Source organism: Bidens hawaiensis, unplaced genomic scaffold, assembly GCF_021521415.1.
Source record: "Bidens hawaiensis isolate Kalapana, Puna unplaced genomic scaffold, B.hawaiensis_p1.1 tig00003775_1, whole genome shotgun sequence".
NCBI classification, from domain to species: Eukaryota; Viridiplantae; Streptophyta; class Magnoliopsida; order Asterales; family Asteraceae; genus Bidens; species Bidens hawaiensis.
This window is the reverse complement of record NW_027491217.1, coordinates 134,278-156,974: the sequence shown is the minus strand read 5'-3', so window position 1 is coordinate 156,974 and position 22,697 is coordinate 134,278. Positions and strand designations below refer to the sequence as shown.

The following is a 22,697-nucleotide window of genomic DNA, read 5'->3' as shown; positions in this document are numbered from 1 at the left end:
GAGCGATGTGAAAAACCCTTGTTGTGTATGGACGTTGGCAAAAATGAGCGATGCCATGTATACGTGTATCATATTGCATAATATGATTTTAGAAGACGAGGGAAAACAATATGTCAACACTATATACCAGGAAGCGTTCCAGAACAGTTCCCTGAACCAACCCAAGACCAACGAACGTATAACATTCACCAGCTCACATCAAGTGATATACATAACCAACTGAAGGCGGATTTGGTTCAACACGTGTGGGATAATCGTCCGGTTGAGGACGAAGACGAAGACGAGGAGGAGGACGAAGACGAGGACGGGGACGAAGACGAAGATGAAGACGAATAGATTAGTTTTTTTATTTGTATTTTTATATGTATTTTGTTGTGGTGTGTTTTTTATTATAATTTATTTTTATTATTTGTGTGTTTTTTTTAGTTTTATGTATTTTTTTATTTATTTTTTAATTTTAATACATTTTTATTTAATTATTTAAATAAATTGGTTTTTATTTAATTAATTTAATTATAAAAAGAAAATAATAAAAAAGACACCGTAAGCCCAACTTGTAGCCCCTACACCATTACACCCCAAAAACAAATTCACACTCTTTGCTGACTGGACGCCACGTGTCACAATTCGCCTCCAATTATAACCCTCCACTACACATGGCCTTATACAACTTCTGTATGTACACTTTTACACGCTCCAAGGGCAAAACATGAATTATGACAAACAAAGAAAAGGAACATCACATCACATCTCGTGCTTATCAACTAAAAAAGTGCTAGGTCATTCGACACAACACAATACTATGTCACAACATCTACGAAAATAATGTAAGAAAAAAAACAGATCATTTGACACCAAGCCGGTCAATTTATAATTGAGTCGATTAAATAATTTATTTCGAGCTGGTTATAACATCACTACAAATCTCCAATGACAATAGTTACATAATTACATTTTAAATTCTTTTAAATTAAGAGTTAATTTAAAATAAACGTGTTTTATTAGTTTTTTAAATTGAACGACCAACAAATCCTTCATAAAAGCTACTGGTTAAATTTACCTTATCGAGATATGAGTTCTGATACAGGAAAAACCCTCACCTAAGGCCAACGCTCGTGAACATTCACCCGAAGACACACCAACATTGTAAGGTAAAATCAGCTCAGGTCAATGATCGAACCAACGATCGTCGCGTATTCGCCTAGTCTTCTATCATCACCTGCTTTCGTCGAAACTAAATGATAGGGACATGAATTGAACCTGAGTTGCATCACATGGAACACAAAGTCTATTTCTTACCACTCTACCAGCAACTTATTGACATATATAATAGAGATTTTAATTAAAGACAATTTGGTTTTTAATAATCCAAATTAATGCAGTTGGCCAATAATAATCCAAACTTTGAAAATAGTTGTCACTTGTACCAACTTTCACACTATTTGTTTTCATTGAGCATCTGTTAAAAAAAACTTAACGACGTTAAGTTGTTTTCAAATTTTAAACTGATATTTTAGAACTTTTGATCGAAACGAGGATACGAGTCGATTGATGTAAGACTTACCTCTAAACGGTGGTCCAAACGACTAAAATATGCTTCAATTCCGGTGTTTAAACTTTTAATTAACAAAAATCAAACTGTTTGAAGCTCCTTTTCGAATTAAGTTTTACATCAGTCAATTCATATTGTCTTCTTATCAAAAGTCCTAAAACATCAATTTGAAATATGAAAAAGACTTAACGTTGTTACATTTTTTCTAACAGAGGTCCAATAAAAACAAATAATGTGAAAGTTGAGACTAGTAACAACATTATCAGCTAACTGCAATAAGTTGAGATTATTAAAATACAATTTCATTAATTAAATAATAAATACATATATAGATTTTTATATGGCTACACTTTTGGACGCTCCAAGGGCAAAACAGGAATTATGATAACCAGAAAAAAAAAAAAAAAAAAACATCACACCATATCACGTGCTTTTAACAAGTCTACACTCCAACACTCCACTGAACCCAAATCACGCTCCTCCAAATTTTAAACCCAAGGCGCCAACACTTTCACCCATCTCCCGCCCCACCAACCTTATTATTATTATTATTATTATTATTGTTATTATTATTATTATTATTATTCACTCTCTATAATCCAACACTCTCACCTACACACATTCAGTCTCTCTCAATAATCCAAAACCCTAACCCAAACCAACCACAATGCATCACCACCACCTCCCACACCCAGTCCCACCCACCACCACCACCTTCCCAGACTCCATCTTCTCCAAAAAACCCAAACGCCGCGGCAACTACAACTGCGGCCGTTGCGGCCAACCCAAAAAAGGCCACGTCTGCCGTTTCACCTTCCGTTACTTCCGTTATAACGCCGTTAACCGAACCAATTCAAATCAAACAGCGTAACCACCAGCCGTGCTCTAACTTACGCCGCGCGTTATCCTTCGATGACATCGATGTAACCGAGGCTCATGAATCTGACGTGGAGGATGACGTGGACGTGGATTTTGGATCTGGTAAGTTGCCGGTGAGTTGTGTGTGGGAGGTGATGAGGAGGCTGCCGCCGGTGGATCTGTTGTCGGCGGCGAAGGTGTGTACGGGATGGAGAGATGTGAGTAAGATGGTTTGGAAGGCGGCTGAGGAGGTTTGGGTTAGGGTTCCGAAGGGGAGTCGGGTCGGGTTTTTTGGATCGGTGTTGCCGAACTGTGTGAAGCTTGGTAGACTCAAGCTTATTATGGAGAGGTTTGGATTGTTTCAGATTTACAGATCTAGGGTTTTGACTTTCATTTTGACTTAATTTGACTGGTCAACGATGATTATAAACTAAAATGTTTATTTATTAATTAATTAATTATAAGAGTGAACAATTGGTACTAGTGGTGTTGGAAAAAAACTGGTTTGGAACTGATTATGTAGAAACTGGTTTGGAACTGATTGATAATGTAGGTTAGGAACCGATTTATAATTTTCTTTATCGAAACTGTTTATGTAGAAACCAGTTTGAAACTGATTGAAATCGTAGGTTCGGAACTGCAACCGTTTTCAAAGTGGTTAACCGAACCGAAACCAGCTAGAACTGGCCAAAAACTGATTGTGAACTGAATTGAAAACGATCTTAAACCAGTTAAGAAACTGTTTTCAACCCGAAACTTAACTGATGATAAACTGGTTTTAACTTTTGTTTACTAGACTGAACTGGTTTAGGGTTTGAAACCAGTTTGTGCACCTCTATTGGCATTAAACGGAGAATTTGAACTAGTTAATTTGTTATTAATATTTGGGGTTAAAATTAATTTATGGTGGAAATTGTAATTTGAGTGGTGTATTTTGTTTGCAGTGATATGGATTCAACTATGCTGGCCTGCATTGCGTTTGCTTGCCCTAATCTTGAATCTCTGGAGATTGTTATGTGTGAAGGCTCGATTAATCGGATTACAGGGTATCTTTACTAACTTATACATGGTGTTATGTTTGTTATATTGAACAAATGCTTGATTGTTGAGCTTGAACTTGATGATTTGTGATGATTCAGGTTTAAATTTATCTGCATTGCATTTGGATTTGCAGATTGTATTATTAAGGCTTTTTCACTTAGGACTTTGTTAGTATTACTATTTATGAATGCACTTTGATACCTATGCTAAGATCATTTTTATAAGCATTTAACAGTTAATACACATGTGAATTAGCTAAATGTGATTGAGTTGAGCACTTGAGCTGCACTTTAAAGTTTGTGTTTCCATTGATAAAGATTTAATGTTTTGTTGTTCATAATTAACATTAGTTTTTGCAACCTGATTTATTTTATCAGTTTTCACCATTCTAATAGTTTATATGATTTGTTATTGGCATGCAATAAAGAAATCTATTCTCTGTGAGTGTTACTTTATCAATATACATGATTTTAGCTATTTTTAGGGTTGAATTTGCTACCCAATTGCAACTTCAGATGATGGCTACAACATTTTTGCTTGCTACAATTAATTGATATAAACAATTATATGCCTTTAAATCTGACTTTGTTTATTTTAGGGATGAATTGGGACGTTTTGTTGCTGACAAACGTTGTCTCACAACTCTTAAAATGGAGGGGTGCTCTAATCTTGGATCTTTTGTTCTCTGCTCCAACACACTCTCCACTCTCTGGCTTTCAGATCTTCATTCACTTTCAAAGATGGTATACATCTTTGACGTTTTTATTATGCTTTATGATAGCTATTCAATAACCTTGTAATCATGTTTGGTGCTTATGCTTATGTTCATTTTATCTTGATTAGGTTTTCAATGTCCCAAATTTGAACAAGATATCTCTTGATTTTACCCGTCAAGAGAATGATAGCCTGATCTTACCTCAATGATGGATGGTCTTGGAAGATCCTGCCCTAAATTACAAAATATTCACATTGCTTCTCTTCAGCTTTCCCATTCTGTTGTGCTTTCTCTCACTGCTGCAAATTTAAGGTATTCCAAGTGGCACTTTTGTTGTATTTGTGTCTAAAGTAGGTGTAATTGAGCTGAGCCTGAGCTCAACTAGGCTCAAGCTTGGCTTGTGATTAGTTTTTTTAAGCTTGAGCTTGGTCTGGGCATGTTCATTATTATTTAATTAATCTAATACATTTTTAGATAATTTTTTATATATTTTTTCTAATTATAATTTTTATATGTACCATAATGTATATTAGTTAATTTTTTTTATCGTAATGTGAACTATTAAACTGGCATACTTTTTTTCTATGTTTGTTTTTTTTATATATTTTGTATTTTTGTAATTTTACACATATTGATAGAAAGACAAAACTCAATTTTTAGCTTACATATAATGCAAAATCTTAATAAATTAGAGAATTCATAGTATAATATGTATTATTTTTGTTTTTTTAAGTCTGTGTTTTCAATATGTTTTTAAATGTTATTTATACACACACCATTGTAAACTATATTAAAATTTGAAGATTATTTTGGGCGTGCCAAATGAGTTGCACAGCTGACCAGATTAGCTGCTGCTGGCTTGGGCTTCGCTTGCTTATAAATGTGTTTTTTGAGTGAGATGTGAGTTATTTTAACAGCTCTACTTATATTGCATTTGTAACAAAAGAGTTTTATGGAATGCTTGAATGTTTTTCATAAACACATGCCCTATTGATTGCATTGTAGGGGCTTGCGCATGCTATCACTTGTACTTGGATCAGAAATAACAGATGCATCAGTTGCAGCAATTTCCAAATGCTACTCAAATCTAGAACTACTTGATCTCAGCGGGTAAGTTGTATATATTTGCATATATCATGAGTAATATCTAAATTTATAACCATTCATTCATTAAATGTGTTTTCATGAATTGCAGGTCTAGCATAAGCGACAGTGGTCTTGGGATTATCTGCAATGTATTCCCTGAGACACTAACAAGGCTCCTTGTTGCTCTATGTCCCAACATTACATCAAGTAATTTTTTAAAGCCATAATCTTAAACCTACTGTATGATAACTGTTTTTTTTAAGTTGATGACACTTAGCATTTGCTTTTGTTATCAATCACTCATCAGGTGGCATCCAGTTTGCAACCGCACAATTACCTCTATTGGAACTCATTGACTGTGGGATGACAATATGTGATGCAGGCATACAATATGAGAAAAATAATTCAGAATTACAAGTATCTCCAAACAGCAAATTACATCTTATGCAACAGAAGCTGTTTATTAAACATGCCCGGTTGAAAAAGCTAAGCCTTTGGGGCTGCTCCGGCCTTGATGTAAGATCTGAAATTTTTATTATTATTCATTTTGTATTTTACATATTAATTATTCTGATTATCTGATTTTTTGCAGTCCTTGTATTTAAGCTGTCCAAATCTAAATGATCTGAATCTGAACTCGTGCAAAAATTTAGTTCCAGGTACATTTTCAGAAATTCTGACCAACATGATACTAGTATAATTATATAAGTAGATAATTTGAGTTTAATTTTAATTGCTTAATTTCAGAAAAATTAGTTCTTCAGTGCTCGAAGCTGGAACACGTGCATGCTGTCGGTTGTGAAGATGTGTTAATCCAAGCAGTTCAAACTCAGGTAAACTAATCTTTCTGTGATTCATTTTTAGCTTTCAAATTATATTTTGTCATCATCATCTGAAGAAACACTAACCGGACCCCGGGCAGGTTACGGATAACCTGGGGGTTAGATAGATGTTTCCCACGAGGGGTTAGACCCAGAGAAGATGGTTCTTCTGATAACCTGCAAAACAGACACCGTGAGCTTGTCACTGAGAAGGGGGGGGGGGGGGTTCCTCCTTGTGACCACCCTCCGGCGTGAGAATCAGACTAGATTGCTCTTTAAATATAAATGTATATTAAGAGATTACTAGAGCAGATATCAGGTATAATATGATGATACAAGATGAGATGGTCATACCATTTGTGGTATTTATAGCCGAAGGTAGGTTTCCAAGGAGGTGTGGCCGGCTGCAACAGTGTTCCTGTTCCACCAACAGTGGCCTACGCGCGTGCCCTGCTGGTAGTTGGTGGGTAGGCAGCGGCTGATAGTGACCAGGCCTGCTGTGTACTATTCCTTTTCCACCAACTGCCGGCTGATAGTGACCAGGCCTGCATGCACCCTTGTCTTTCGGCTATCAACGCTACCACATGATGCATGATTAACTTTCCGTTGCTTTTAACGTTATTTTCACGAAATTAAAATAACGTCAAAATTAGTGCACTTTTACTTTTGGACCCCCCCCCCCCCGGGGGGGGCCACGCATATACACATTATATGAGCACACTTCAAACAGGGCGTATTTCAAAGTGTATCAATATATACATTATATTATGTATTGCATCAATATTTTTACGATTTTGAGTTAAAATTAATGTGAATTTGTTGTCAGGTTTCCGATGACTCTGCTTCTTCAGAGAGTCGTTATTCTTGTAAAAGGATGGCTGATGGTTCAAAGAGAGTCGGAATTCCATTTTCCTTCAGCCAACAGGTAATCTACAAAACAAATATATAAATAATTAGTCTTAAACTTCATATATTCTATATAAATCTAAATATGTTACTTGTTTCTGGTGTAGATGCCTGATTATGACAAAACCAGTTGGAAGATTCGAAAGCGAAGGTGCACGGTGGTGGTTGAATAAGGAGATGTAGATTGTTGCTGTAAAACCTGAACTATGCAGTAGATTAACATTCATGGGCGGATGGGTATAAAACTATAAATGTATGTTATATATTTCCATCATTTCTCCAAATCAACTGCTGTGATGCTGGCTGTTTGCAAGCTAAAAAACCTTTGTTTACTGAACAATTACAATAAAAATAAAGTGTCTTGTTGGATGGTTTGTAACTTTAGGCAAGTTTGAAATTGCCCATAATAATGTAACTTTTGTATCTTTTTCTTGATTTTGCTTCTATTTTATATGCTATTAAAGCTCTCGGTTTTTTTTAATAGTATGAATATTAATTTATCAAACATGAACATGTGTTCACATATTGATTTTGCCAAAAAAGCCTTTGTTTATTAAGAAAATAATGTGTTCATAAATGGTTTGTGAATGTTTTATGTTTTTGTTTTTTTATTAAAGATGTTTCCACCCATGCTTTCATTGCCGTGAGAGCACAATCTTGGAAGTTATAGGACCACATTTTGCGTGATTGTGGTGGTGATGGGTTGGATTCCGATTTTGGGTGTGGATGGATTGTTTGCACAACTCTATTCCCGATTTTGATCTTGGCAGGTTCGCCAATAAGGAAACCGCCCACCCCCTAAAGCCCAAAACGCTTTGGCAAGTGCCCTTTATAGTACCGAGCCATTCTTAAATATCATTTAATGATCCCCCTGTTCCCAGTTGATGAGCCATGCCCGGTCTGTCGTAAGGTTTGTTTAGATAATTTTGGTGAACACGCGGTTCATTGCAAAGAACTCCCTGAGTTTAAATATAGACATGATTTGGTCAGGGATGTCCTTTGTGATGTGTTAAAACGGGCGGGAATCTCGGCAAGAAAAGAGGCTCCTGTAAATTTCTTGTCGGATCCACATGAAGGAAGGTCTACTCTCCGACCAGCGGACATTCTTGTGTTTAGATGGGCGGGGGGAAACATGCTTGTGTGGACCTTACTAGGGTGTCCCCTTTTGTCGGGCTTAGGGACACTGGGTTTGTTGCTAGGCATGCCGTGCTAAAGGTAGAAACAGGAAAAATTGCTAAGCACGAGAAGGCGTGTGTGGAGAATCAACACGTCTTCATTCCTTTTGCTTTTGACACATTCGGGTCTCTTGCCTCCGATGCTGTTGCGTTTCTAAAAAGAGTTCAGTGGGTCGTGCACAGTAACTCATCGACGCCGAAGAACGATAACTTTGTTTTCAGTAGGATCGGTTTTGCCATTCAAAAGGGGGTGACGGCGCAGCTTGTTGCCCGCTTACCTACCTCTTTATTGTAATTGGATCCTTTTATTTTTAACAATATTGAATTTGTTAACGGATTAAAAAAAAGAAGATGTTCAATTAAAAAAATGAACATATTCATTGACATAAACGGACACAGTTAAAATCAGTGAAGCCTAGAGATTGAGATTGATATATTCATTAATTTGAATGATGAAAAAGGAAATGTGAACAATGTGAAAACGATGTGAGAATATGATTTTTTATATTATGTTAGAGGTAATAAATAAATGTACAAAAAACTTTCATGAACAATATACAAAATGAGCATGAATGACTCAACTTTCTTGAGCACATTGCTGAGCGTTCACAAACATAATTGAACAAACGAGGGCTCTCTTAATGTTTGTTTAACTAATCGAACGGAATTTTTTATTCATATTTGTTCATTTATTACACAAACTTACAAGAACTAAAATGACTTTATTACTAGCAAGAAGCCAGAGGCAACCAAACAAACGATTGCAAGAAACAGAGAAGATAAATAAGTAAAATTACGCAAAGTGATCCAATCTAAAATGACTTTCCCACTCCTGTTTTCCACCGAAAGATATGATATCGTCTTTATATCTTTAATAATGTTGTGTGAACTATTAACTTTGATCATTTATACGTGAAACTGTTTCGTCTATCTATTTTTTTCACATATTATCTACCTTGTTTTCACAAATTTACTTAATTTTTTTAAACATATATTAAATTTCTAGTTACAAAAGTTAAAGCTTTATTAATAAATAACATCAAAACCCTAATTATAAATGTGAACATTATATTTGTCTTCGTTTGAATTAAAGTCATTCAAAATGTACATTATACATGAACCGACCATACCAAGTGCGTGTATGCCCCTTCATTTGCAATCACATGATCATGTCTCACAAAAACTTAATAAACATACAATTATTATGCATTAATATGAGATAAGTTTGATGTACTTTGATATGTTATAGTTTAGCATCCTTAGTGACTTAGTGTGTGTGTGTTTTTCTGTTTATAAATATGAAATCAATCGAGGATTTTACTATTGTAGCATCCTTAGTGTTTTTTCTTCCAACTATAACAATTATATACATATATTTATGGTTTATTTGTAATTTTTATTTTTGATTTCAAGTAATCATTACTTGTTTTCTTGCCTTTTGTTTCGATGTAATCACTACTTTGCTAATTGAATGAAATAATTATAAGCCTAACATGAGGAGTCATTGACCTTGTTCAACGACATGAGAGTAATGACGAAAACTAGAGAAGTTATGGATTTAAGTTCTAAACCTGACTCAAGGGGTTTTCACACGGTGGTGGGTTTCCTCTTTGAAGATGTTCATGGGTGAGTCAACCTTGGAACATCAAAATCAGTATGGACGGTTGGCACCTCATCTCAAGAATGATCACTCGGGTATTTGGGGTAATTTCAAACGCCGTTAAAAGATTGTGCAAATAAAATACTTAAATTTTAAATTATCTTTTATCTTAGGAAATTTTAAAATCTAATTATGTAACGTATGTTTATAATCAAATAGTAAATAAAATGTAGCAAGACCTTTGTATATAAATAGTGAGAGGCATTATAATGAAGGGCATGACTTGTGATTACATTAATTACTAACTATCCAATATTTTCTTTATTGTTTTGATCTACATCTATTATTTTCCCTTAATCGCTCATTCGTCTCTACAAATGTATGTTAAGACGTTTGTTAATTATTCTTTAAAAATGTATGTTAACATTGATCTATTCATTGCGTCATTCATAATTATGTTCTTTCACCGAAGTCTATGACCCATGGTGCTATCGAACGTGATTGTACTGTATGCATGAGTATATGTACATTTTATAGAAATATGAAGCAACTAAAAAGTTAAATTTAATAATATACATAATAATATACCTTATGAATTCATAAAATATAAATAATATAAAATTCTATAATTTTAAATATATATAAACAAAAACTCCCTATTTTTTCTCAAGCCACCAGATTGCATTATTTGTAAATGGCGATTTCTCATGCATTTGACCCGAATTCACGGGTATGGGTCTCACCAAATCCAGATAGTCATTAAACGGGTTATAACATGTCAATATATTAAAAATTAATCTTACCAAATATATGATATAAAAATTCTATAAAATAGGGATATAATAAAAATTAATATCTAATTATCTTAAAAAAATATTATATATAATTATGAAACAGTTTTATAATAAAAAATAAGCGGGTAATGGGTCTCATCAAATCCAGATAGTTTTTAAACGAGTTATAACATCTCATTTATATGTAAAACACTTTCATTATCAAATCCTAAATATATTATTAATTTTCTTACAATAGATAAAATTAAAATACAATAAAAATATATTAATATTAGAAACACGTAAAATGTAAAACAAACCCCATAATCAAACCATAATTTAATTTCTCAATATGGATTTAGTTACACAATTCTTTTTTCTTTTAAGTTTAACTTAAATGAAAAGTTTGACAAAATAATATCCAAATTATAACAACTGAACATAAACAAATAAATATAAAAATTAAGTAGATAATTCATTCAACGTTTCATTAGAAAATAAACAAACCCAACATAAATTAATCAAAATAGGTTCAAGTATATTATTAACTTCTTACAATAACCCCGTAATACGGGGACAAAAACTAGTTCATTAATATATAAAAATCTCATTTAATATAAAAATTTTATATTAGTAATTTTGTTAGTATTTTTATAAATGATAATAATATAATTTAGCTACTATAATTAAATAATATGCGAAATAATAGTTTTGTTTTAATAATATATGTATATGACGGTGTATGATTGTTGCTAAGAACGGAGACATAAACCAATGTAAATGTGGCCCAGTTCACATACCCTCAAAAAGTCAAAAGTCCAGGTTCTTGACCCTTCAGCATTTAAGGTCTCGCACGTTTGTACTCATCATCTATCTTCTTATCATACATTCAAATTTATCTACAATAAAATAACTAAATAAGTAGTCAAAAAATAAATAATCATAAAATCAATCAATTTACACTATTTAATCCTTATTTTTGTTTGAAAGATCAATATTATAAAACAGAGAAAAAAAACAACTTACAAGAAGAAATAAGGCCAAACATATAAAAAAACAGGCAATCAAACAACGGGCGCCCCTAATACAAGTAACAAACTATTTAATAAGTTGAACTTTAAGTTCTTTTATAATAATTAGCTAAACGTCAGAGGTGACTCAAAGGGTATGCGAGCCGTACCATCGGCCAGGGCACATAAGTTTCGGTAGCATAATTTTTTAATACATATTACATATATATATGTTTTTTGTATTAAAAATAAGGTTATTTGCAATGGTTTATGAGATAATTACATGCTCAGAATGGTTTCTGCTTATAATAAATGATCGATAAAAGTTATATCCATGTATGATAGCGAATAAAATTTTCGTTAAAGCCTACGCGGTCTCTTTATTTTTGCTCGGCCAAGATATTTAAATTCTCAGAGCCAGCCCTGCTAAACGGTATTATTAAACTCGCGCCACCCAATTCGCAAGCTACTATGGATATCAAACGAACGATAGAACCCAAAAAAATATATAACATATTTGGTTAATTAATCAGGTAAATATGTGTATTTATAAAAAAGTTAATAAAAATTAACCTAATAAAAAAATAGGGGGAAAAGGTACATCAACTAAACTCTTTACGTAGGTTCCCTTTTAATAGTATACAACGATAACCGTGCTGAAAATAACAAAGTTACTGAAAGGATATGGGGAGGGTAAGATGAGGAAAGAGATGTTTTCAGAGAGACTTAAATAGAAAGCTAAAAACTATAGTGATAGAAAGCTACCAATAACCAAGGTAGTGCAAGAGTAACATAGCAAAATAGAAACACATACAATTATCATAACTAGGGGTGTTCATCGGATCGGTTAACGGATTATTCGGATTTGAAAATTTTTGGACCCTATCCGAAATCCGATCCGATCCGATCCGAATAAGGAATATTCTTATCCGATCCGAATCTATCCGAATTCAATTCGGATCGGATTCCGATAATATCCGAATAATCCGAAATAAACCAAAATCATATTTCTATTTTTTTTTCATAACATTTAATAGTTTAGAATCACAATAAACATACAAACCGGAAAATACGAATTACTATTAACACAAATTTAAAGTTTAAATTTCAAATAATGGTCTAATAAATATACCAAACCGGAAATACCACTAAAAACATGTTTTTTATTCAGATTAAACGGATATCCGAATAATCCGAACAATCCGAATTTTTTAAAATTCCATATTCGTATCCGATCCGAATTAGTTATTTGGATATTCGGATTGATCCGATCCGAATATCTGAATAAGAATTGGGATTGGTTTATTTGGGTTTCGGTTTCGGATCAGATTTCGGTTTTTTTCGGATTTTCGGTTTCTTGAACACCCCTAATCATAACCAACATAAAGGCATATAATCAAGAAGACACTAGTCCACCTAAGATGTAGGAGAATCTAAGTCCTAAGACAAAGCTAGGATACAATAATATTGTCTCCTGAAATTCCTTAATCTCAATCATGAGTCTTCACAAACTCTCTTATCATGCATCATGTTTTTCAATGGGTCAGGCTAAATGTACCCTCCCTCTGGAAAAACCAACTTTAATATTACCCCTTGAAATTATATAATTACCAAATTAGCACAAAAACAAGTATTTCATATTTTTTTTACAAGTTGCATTTTTTTTTATGATTTTTAGTTTAGGGTTTTGGGTTTAGGGTTTAGGGTTTAGGTTTTCGGGTTTAGGGTTTAGGTTTCGGGTTTAGGGTTTAGGTTTTCGGGTTTCGGGTTTAGGGTTTAGAGTTTAGGGTTTAGGTTTTCGGGTTTAGGGTTTAGAGTTTAGGGTTTAGGGTTCGGGTTTAGGGTTTTAGGTTTTCGAGTTTCGGGTTTATTTTGTAAAAGATAAAAGTGGTCAAATAAGGATATTCTAAATATATGTACTATTAAAATTAAAAAAATATATATATTATAAATATTTACAATATTAATACTAAAAAAATAAATTAATAGTAATACTTGATAGTTTTTAATTTGATATATGTAGTGATGATTATTAACTGAAAATATGTTATAGGGACTAATATGTATATAAATAATGTTAAAAGCTAATAATAATTTATCTAATAAGTTAAGAGGGGTGTATATTTAGTAAAAATGGTGTAAGAGGGGTATGTTTAGTAACACCCTTTTTCAATATGTGCAACTCTAACAAATCATACCTAATTCGTCCCAAGTTAATTTGAGTTTCCTTCCTTTTAATAGTATGTGTCATATACTTGTTTCTTAATATATGTTTGAATTAATAATCCATAATTGATTTAGTATTAGATAAGTTGTATTATTGAACGTGTAGACGATTTAGTCTTCAAAGCTATATAAATAATGTTAAAAGCTAATAGTAATTTATCTAATAAGTTAAAAGGGTGTATATTTAGTAAAAATGGTGTAAGGAGGGCATGTTTAGTAGCACCCTTTTTCAATATGTGCAACTCTAACAAATCATACCTAATTCGTCCCAAGTTAATTTGAGTTTCCTTCCTTTTAATAGTATGTGTCATATACATGTTTCTTAATATATGTTTGAATTAATAATCCATCATTGATTTAGTATTAGATAAGTTGTATTATTGAACGTGTAGACAATTTAGTCTTCAAAGCTTCTTAAATTAATAAGTGTAACATCCTAATTTCGGTTTTATTAATAGAATAAATATCGTCCATTTTATAGTGGGTCGTTATCGGTTTAGAGAAATAGAATACGAGTTGGGCTAGTGTTGGGTTAAATGGATATGGATTATGGACTTGGATTATGAAAGAAAGAGGAAAGGACCATGGGCTTAAGCCCATGATCCAAAATTATATAAACCATTAATCCCTCATTTAATTCATTCTCACACATTCCACACACCACCCAAAACACACACTTAAGATTTCTCTCTAGTTCTTCCCTATCTACACCGAAACCAAGAAGGAAACCGAGCACCGACCCGAGGTAATACTAGTATGATGTTTCATTAGCTTAAACCCGTTAGATATAGTCACGAAACGACGAGCCGACACCATTAAACCGTTTAAGTCACGAGATCCGGATGGAATCAGGTATAAACCGAACCGATGATGAGCTTAGGGGCCACCCTAGCTCAGATCTGGATCGAACGGGACAAGAAACGGTGAAAAACGAGCTAAAACCCGTTTTTCCGGCAAATCGCGTTTTTCCGGCGGCTTTCCGGCAATGACGGCGCCGGAAAGGCGGCGCCGGAAAGTGGTACGAGGTTAAGGGGGGAATTTCAGGGAATGTTCTGACATTCCTGACCTAACCCTAGTTCCCTACAGGAATATAGCGAATTAAAGGTGATTCGCTAGCTAGTTCGTCCATGGGAACATAGCGAACCGATTACAGTTCGTGTTCAATTCGTTAAGGGAAAGGGATGACGAATCACCCTTGATTCGTTATAGCCAGTTCGTTAGAAGAGAGAACGAATTAGATGGACTAATTCGTTATATGGACTAATTCGATATGTTGACTGATTCGCTAAGAGTTCAATTCGTCATAGGGTTCAATTCGCTAACCAGATCAAACGAATAAGGTCTGATTCGTTATAAGGTAACGAATGGGTTCATTCGTTATGAACCCCATTCGTTAAAGGACTGGGACGAATTAGAAGTTTAACATAATGACAGAATGGTCCATGGACTTAGAAAAGAATGATTTAATTACAAATAAGCCCTTGAACTTTTAAGTAACATATTATTTAATTACAAATAAGCCCTTGAACTTTTAAGCTCGACCCCAGCCAGGGGCTCTGCCCCTTGGACCCTGCTAGGGGCTGCCGCCCCTAGACCCCGCTGCCAGGGGCGCTGCCCCCGGACCCCTGTTCGTTGTGGGTAGTAGCTAAGACTAGAAAGATGATATGAGTAGTGATAGTTAATTGATACATGTAAATATTATACAGTTAGCCGTGCACAGCTCAAGAAGGGAATAACGATTAACGGAGAGCGTAACAGGATCCGGGTGAGTTTCTAGTCCCATTTATGTGTTATGTTTTCGGCGCTGCCCCCGGACCCCTGTGTTATGTTTACGTTGTGATTTGTATATGCGATATAGATAAAATTTATCATTTTTGTTAATAAGTTGTGTCTAGATCATGTTCATCGTCTTTTCCAAATAATTTTTTGGACATTTAGTAGGTATCGCTAGCATTTCCACATTTATCGTGTGACAACTTTGATGCCACATGTATTTTTGTCAATCAAGTGTTTCACACTCACACGAAAACACATCGAAAAAGACATTCAATTTGTCTAAGAGAACATTGCCAGAAAAGAAAAACATGTTTTGTTCGTATTCACGAGAATATTAATTTACCATATGTTCGATAACCGCATGCCACCCCTCATTTGCTTTATTTGTGGCCATATTTAGTTGCTACGTACTACGGAGGGTGTACAAAAAGAAGTTTAAACGAGCTAATTTTGATTATGTTAGAGCTATTAATTTAAATGAAATATTATGTTACGTAATAACAAATGCTGGACATGATATTATATCGAGCAACAAAATAACAACCGCATTTTGTGGCCCAACTCTGGAACACCAAAGCCGGTTGCAAACGAGCAAGTCATCGCTCGGCTCGTGAACAAATTCAACCCAATTACAATCCGGTTCAAATAAAAGACTTAAAAAAGCTTAAAAGCAGTAAAAATAACAAAATCAATAAAAAACTTGGCCAGTGTTGGGTTTTCATATTTTCATGTAAATAACTTACAAAAACACATGACAGGCCCAGCCCATTAGGGCTTTTACGTAACTACAAATTGGGCCTCTTCTTATCCAGTCAAAATTCATCCAAAAATTTTGAAACGCTAATTCCCACCAAAACTTTTAGGCGCCAAATTACTCAAAATATTTTGAATCAAATCCACAACAACTCATAAATACACCCAACAAATCTGCATAGCCACATTATACATCTTCCAGTCCAGCTATTATTCACTCTACAGTCTTCCAGTCTCTCAGGTAAATTAAAACAATAACTAAAGCTCTTCATTTTTCGGTATCGGTGTTTTTACTGGTACCGAAAACATGATGAATACAGGTTAAATTCAAGATCTGAGCCTAAGCTGAATAATTGAAACAGTTAAGAAATAGTTTAGGTTATGATATTGATTTTAATATTTATTTTTTGTTAAATAAATGCATTATGCATCTGGATGTTTATTTTAGGGTTTTTAGAAATCTGATACAGATCTGTGATTTTGTAATTGAAGGGTAATTTAGTAATTTTTTATATAGGTGTTTAGATTTTAGAACGCTTTGTTTTCTGTAATTGAGGGGTGATTTAGTAATTGTTGAGATGGTTTATAAGGTTATGAACAGTTTGCTTCTGTAATTGATGGATAATTTACTAATTGTTGAGATGGTTTATAAGATTATGAACAGTTTGCTTGATGTAATTGAAGGGTAATTTAGTAGTTTTTGAGATGGGTGTTAAGATTTATGAACAATTTGCTTTCTGTAAATGAAGGGTAATTTAGTATTTTTTGAGATGGAATATAAGATTTTTGAACAATTTGCTATCTGTAATTGAAGGGTAATTTAGTAATTTTTGAGATGGTTTTTAAGATTTACGAACAGTTTGCTTTCAGTAATTGAATGACAATTTAGTAATTTTTGAGAGAGATTATAAGATTTATGAACAATTTACCTTTTGTAATTAAAGGGTAATTTAGTAATTTATGCGATGGATTATAAGATGTATGAACAGTTTGTTTTCTGTAATTGAAGTGTAATTTAGTAATTTTTGAGATGGTTTATAAGATTTATGAACAGTTTGCTTTCTGTAATTGAAGGGTAATTTTGTAATTTTTATGATGAATTGTAAGATTAATGAACTGTTTGTTTTCTGTAGTTGAAGGGTAATTTTGTAGTTTATATGATGGATTATAAGATGTATGAGCAGTTTGATTTCTGTAATTGAAGGGTAATTCGTGAGATAGATTATAAGATTTATGAACAATTTTGTTTTCTGTAATTAAAGGGTAATTTTTGTAAGACAAAATGGCATAACAGGTCCTTTATGTTTGTACGGTTTTTCAATGGTCGTTCTTTGGTAAACTTAATGACAAAAGACGTATTTCATGCTTCAAATTCTGTTCACGTTACGTTCTTTGGTACTAACCTAGTTAAACTTTTTCGTTAAATATGGTCATGTGCTTTGCACATGAAGACAGTATGGTCATTTTACCCCTTTAAGGACTGTTTGTGTAACTAGACTAAAGTTATGGCCTTTTAAAAAAAATTCATCTCTCTCTCCCTCTCATTCCACCAATATTCATCATCATCTCCATTTTTTCTTCATGATAACCACCACCTACCCTAACACCACCACCACCGCTTATCACCACCAAATCCGGCCCCACCAGAAAACTCCATATCTGACAACCATTAAATCCGGCCACCTGACCAACACCATCATCTTCTTTCTTTTCCAAAACCCAAAACCACCACCACCACCTGTTGCAAACCACCGCCACCCACCACTCCACCTCTGCCACCATCACCATCCCCTTTGTAGTTCTTCAAACCCAACTTCACCCACCACCTGCCACCACAACGTCGCCGGCGGCGCACATCACCGCCCCCTCAATCTCTCCGTCAATCACTGAATACTGCCCACACCTTTCTCTCCGACTCACTCCTTTACAAATGCTAAAACCCCCAAATTTCAATTACCAATTTCCGAATTAGGGTTTCCAAACCCTAAAACGAGGTATTAGAACAAGAAATACTGGGATCTGGATATTTGTTTGCTCAGAGTAAAAAAAGATAGAGTGATTAGACAATGGCAGCGGCGGTATTAAGATAAAATGGAGGTCGGAAATGGTGACGGTAGTTGTTGACGGTGATGCGTACAGAGAAAGATCTGACGGTGGCAGGTGGTGGCGGCTGTGACTGTGGCGGCTGAGTAAGTGGCGGGTGGGGCTTGAATCTTCTGGTTGCTGGAAAACGAGAGGTGAGAGAATGACGGTGGCAGGTGGTGGTGGCTGTGACTGTGGCGGCCGAGGAAGTGGCGGGTGGGGCTTGCATCTTTTGGTCGCCGGAAAACGAGAGGTGAGAGAATGACGGTGGCAGGTGGTGGTGAAAGTGGCCAGGAGAGAGAGAGGTGAGAGAAAGAGATGGAGAGAGAGAGAGTGTAATTCATATATACAATATAATTTTTTTGTTATTAAATAATTTTAAAGTTACAAATATACCCTCATGTAGATTGCACATGACCAAGTTTAACGAAAAAACTTAACTGAGTTAGCGTAAAAGGACGTAACGTGATACATTTTTGAAATATAGAACATGATTTCAGTCATTAAGTTTGCCAAATGACGACTATTGAAAAACCGTACGAACATAAAGGACCAGTTTTGCCATTTTGTCTTTTTGTAATTTTTATGATGGATTATAAGTTTTATGAACAGTTTGCTTTCTGTAATTGAAGGTTAATTTTGTAATTTTTGAGATAGATTATAAGATTTATGAACAATTTGCTTTCTGTAATCGAAGAGTAATTTTGTATGATTTATGAAAAGTTTGTTTTCTGTAATCAGGGCAATTTAGTAATTTTTGAGATGGATAATAAGATTTATGAATACTTTGTTTGTTTATTTGTTTGTTAGTCAGGTTTGAACAATGGCAGGAAAAGGCGGTAAGGGTTTGTTGGCCGGAAAAACTCCGGCGGGTGCAGCTAACAAGGAGAAAGATAAGAAGAGACCGATGTCTAGGTCCGCTAGAGCTGGTCTTCAGGTTTGGATATAAACACTAACTATTTATTTCTTGCATTAAATGTGATGATTGGTTGTTAAATTTGCTTTATATGGTTTTGTTACAAGGGTGTATATAATATTGAAAATTTGCTTTGTAATTGAAAAAACCCGAACGAAAACAAAACCTTGTTTAATGTTTTTTTCTTAAAAAACTGATTTTATTGTTCGGTTTTGGTGTTACATGTAATATACACTGAAAAAACTGAATTTTTATTTATAATATTTCATTAGTTGTTACTTATTAGTTATCAATATAAGTTAGTTCCAAATTTGTTATGTTGTGTCATGAAATTTGTTTTTGCACAAAATTTTCAAGCTTTATTGGCGCTTTGTTGTTGTTTTGCTATTTAAATGCTCATAGAGTTGAAACTGAATGTTTTTAAATAGCTCAACTGAAGTTTTGGTTTTTGGTTTGATTTTATAAAAAATAAAAAATTGTTTGTCGGGTTATTTTTTGAGTTAAATAAGCTGCTCTGGATGTGAATTTAGAACTTGTTTTTGAGAAGTGTTTTGGATTTTTAATACAAAAGTTTGCTTGGTTATTTGTGTGTTAAAGTGTTTTCAAAATGAATTTTGTATTTGCTTAATCTAATATGTGTATTTTGTTAGTTTTTGAGATTTAAGTCATATTGGCAAGATATATGACAAAGACTGAGACTCAGGTTCTGTTTCTGGCAACTATCTCTTAACAAATTACAGAAAATGTTGTGTTTGTTTGGTGGAATATGAATACGAGACTTAGTCTTGACTGTATATCTTGATAATATGTTTTGAACCTCAAAATTAATACACATATTAAGCATGAGCATATTCAAAATTTGTTATTTAAATCGGCTTATTTAACTTGTAGTTAATCATGAAAGCGTTTTTTATAAGATCTCTGAAACATTTTTCAAAAGAAAAGTTCTACATTTTCAAGACTGCTTATTTAATTCAACATATCTTTTAACTGTAAGCTTTTGGATTTTAATTTTTTCAACTTTGATCTGCAAGCAATACAGTCGATCTGGCTAGACCAATAAATTTTTCACCTCGGCTTCGTTAATTTCAACTTAGCAACGGTTTTAACTTGCAGAATACATAGTAAAACAATAAGCCATCTTATTTCTTTAAACCATATGAATTGACTTTAACAGTATTCCACATATACTTGCAGTATAAAAAGATGCAGGCTCTTTAGACTGAGTTTCTTAACATTGCTTTAGATATTCATAAAATAGTTATTTATAGATATATTACTTGCATCTTTCAAAATACTAAACCCTATTGCTTTATTTAATCCAAGCTTTTGCTTATAATTTGTTTTTTTTTCCTCATCTTGAGGTGTTTTTTTTTAATCTCAGATGTTTAGAAGTTAATGTTTTCCTCGTAAATTTAGGTGGATTTTTTAATCTTACTTTTTAACCAATAAAAGGTTGCAATGCGTAATTTACGTTGAATCAGTTTTAGTAGAATATTGGAGTTTTTTTTACAGTTAACCTTTGAATTTGTCTAATATGATGTTTAACAAATTTTGTTAGGTGTGCGTGTGTCCTTTAAAATGAAAAAGAATTTAATCTGCAATATATGTTGTTGATTATGGTTAGGATGTTTTATACTGATATAAAGTTCGATACGTATATCAAACTCAAATCATTAAGCCTAAGCTGATCATTTGAATACATATATCAGTGGCTTATGAAAAATATACTTTAGTAAGTTATATTTGATAAAGTTGACGTTTATATTGTCTTTTACTTATAAATTCTTTTATGTTTGATTCAGTTCCCAGTAGGAAGGATTCACCGCCACCTGAAATCAAGAACTTCAGCTCACGGGAGAGTGGGGGCCACTGCAGCCGTTTACTCTGCTGCAATTCTGGAATACTTGACAGCGGAAGTGCTTGAGCTAGCTGGAAATGCCAGCAAGGATCTGAAGGTGAAAAGAATCACCCCGAGGCATTTGCAGTTGGCTATTCGTGGAGATGAAGAACTCGACACCCTCATCAAAGGTACCATTGCTGGTGGTGGTGTTATTCCTCACATTCACAAGTCTCTCATCAACAAAACCACCAAAGAATGAGTTGTTTTATGTCCGTTTATGCGTTGTGTTTGACCGTGTTTGACTTGTTCTTATTGTTACTGTAATGGGATTATGGTATAGTTTGTTTGGATCTTTTGTTATGTGACAGATTTTAGGATTTAATGGCTTTTAGTGATGTGATCAGTTGTTTTACTGCAGATTGTTTGAATTAGTCTCCAAAGCTTATGAATGATATTTGGTTAAAACTTTTTAAAAATATAAAAATGTTGTTTTTTGACACCTAGAGTACAATGGGCTGTAGTGGTTTTAACATCTGTACATATAAGAGTTTAGTCTGGCCTACTATAGCCCATTTGCTACTCATAACAACTAAGGGTGTTAATTCTTGACACGACTCGAAACCCAACCCCAACCCGACACGATAAAAAACGGGTTTTGGGTCGGCTAACACGACCCGTTTAAAAAACGGGTCGGGTTTGGGTTGACCTGTTAACCCGTTTAATTTTAGATATTTTAAAATTAATTTTATATTCCCTATTTAGTTTTAAAATGTGCTAAAGAATTTAATTATTTTTCATTCCCCGTATTACTTTTTTAGGTATCCTCTTAAATTCTATTTTTCGTGAACGACACTTTTAAGTTCTCAACCAAAATTTCATTACCAAGACGCATTTCTTCTATCCATTCAACAATATGCATGAACATAACGTCAAATTCATCTATATCTAAATCGACTCATGCTTAAATTTCATTTGAATTTTGCAATATATGGTTTGATTTTATTATAATTCGTATGTCTGATTATATAAATTAATTTGTTTAAAAAATATGGGTTAAATGGGTCATGTTCGGGTCGACCCGAATTTATGTGTGTGCGGGTTAGGGTTGACATATTTGACACGAATAATAATATGGGTCGAGTTCGGGTTGCACATTTCAACCCATCAACCTGCCAACCCGTCAACCCGACACGTTTGACACCCCTGATAACAACTAGAGGTGCACAAAAAAACGGGTTCCGGACCCGAACTATTGATTCCTACCCGGAACCAGACCTGACCTTACCCGTGGGTACGGACCAGGTTTTGGTTTTCCCCTGAGAACTATACCCGAACCGGAACCGACTTGGTGGAACCGGTTCCGCCAATACCTGGTCAAAATCTGACCCTACCCTATCCGAAACCCGAAAAAAACCCGATGGAACCGGTCAAAACTATGTCAAATAACCGACTATACCCGGAACCGGTTCTTTCTCGGTTTCGGTTCCTGAGAATACCCGATTTTGTGCACCTCTACATGGCAACTTTGGCAAGTTTTCACATTCTTGTTTTTTTTCTTGGTAGT

The 22,697-nt window shown here is 34.0% G+C and overlaps 1 protein-coding gene and 1 pseudogene across 3 annotated transcripts; both read left to right on the top strand.

The window, feature by feature from the left end:
* The first annotated feature begins 2,159 nt into the window (after positions 1-2,159).
* On the top strand, positions 2,160-7,360 carry LOC143624363 (F-box/LRR-repeat protein 17-like; annotated as a pseudogene). Its single transcript, XR_013152095.1, has 11 exons — positions 2,160-2,759; positions 3,355-3,456; positions 4,050-4,194; positions 4,295-4,478; positions 5,172-5,276; positions 5,362-5,459; positions 5,560-5,768; positions 5,845-5,911; positions 6,000-6,085; positions 6,900-6,998; positions 7,087-7,360. The product of XR_013152095.1 is annotated as an F-box/LRR-repeat protein 17-like (transcript).
* A 9,134-nt stretch (positions 7,361-16,494) lies between these two features.
* LOC143624362 (putative histone H2A variant 2) lies at positions 16,495-21,520 on the top strand. Of its 2 annotated transcripts, none has more exons than XM_077095047.1 (3): positions 16,495-16,533; positions 19,185-19,311; positions 21,096-21,520. In XM_077095047.1, exons 2-3 carry the CDS (start codon positions 19,198-19,200, stop codon positions 21,390-21,392), a joined length of 411 nt encoding a protein of 136 aa, XP_076951162.1. In that variant the 5' UTR covers positions 16,495-16,533; positions 19,185-19,197; the 3' UTR covers positions 21,393-21,520. The 2 variants fall into 2 exon arrangements, with proteins under 2 accessions (XP_076951162.1, XP_076951163.1); XM_077095048.1 differs by having other exon boundaries at positions 16,496-16,533; positions 19,189-19,311.
* Positions 21,521-22,697: the final 1,177 nt, after the last annotated feature.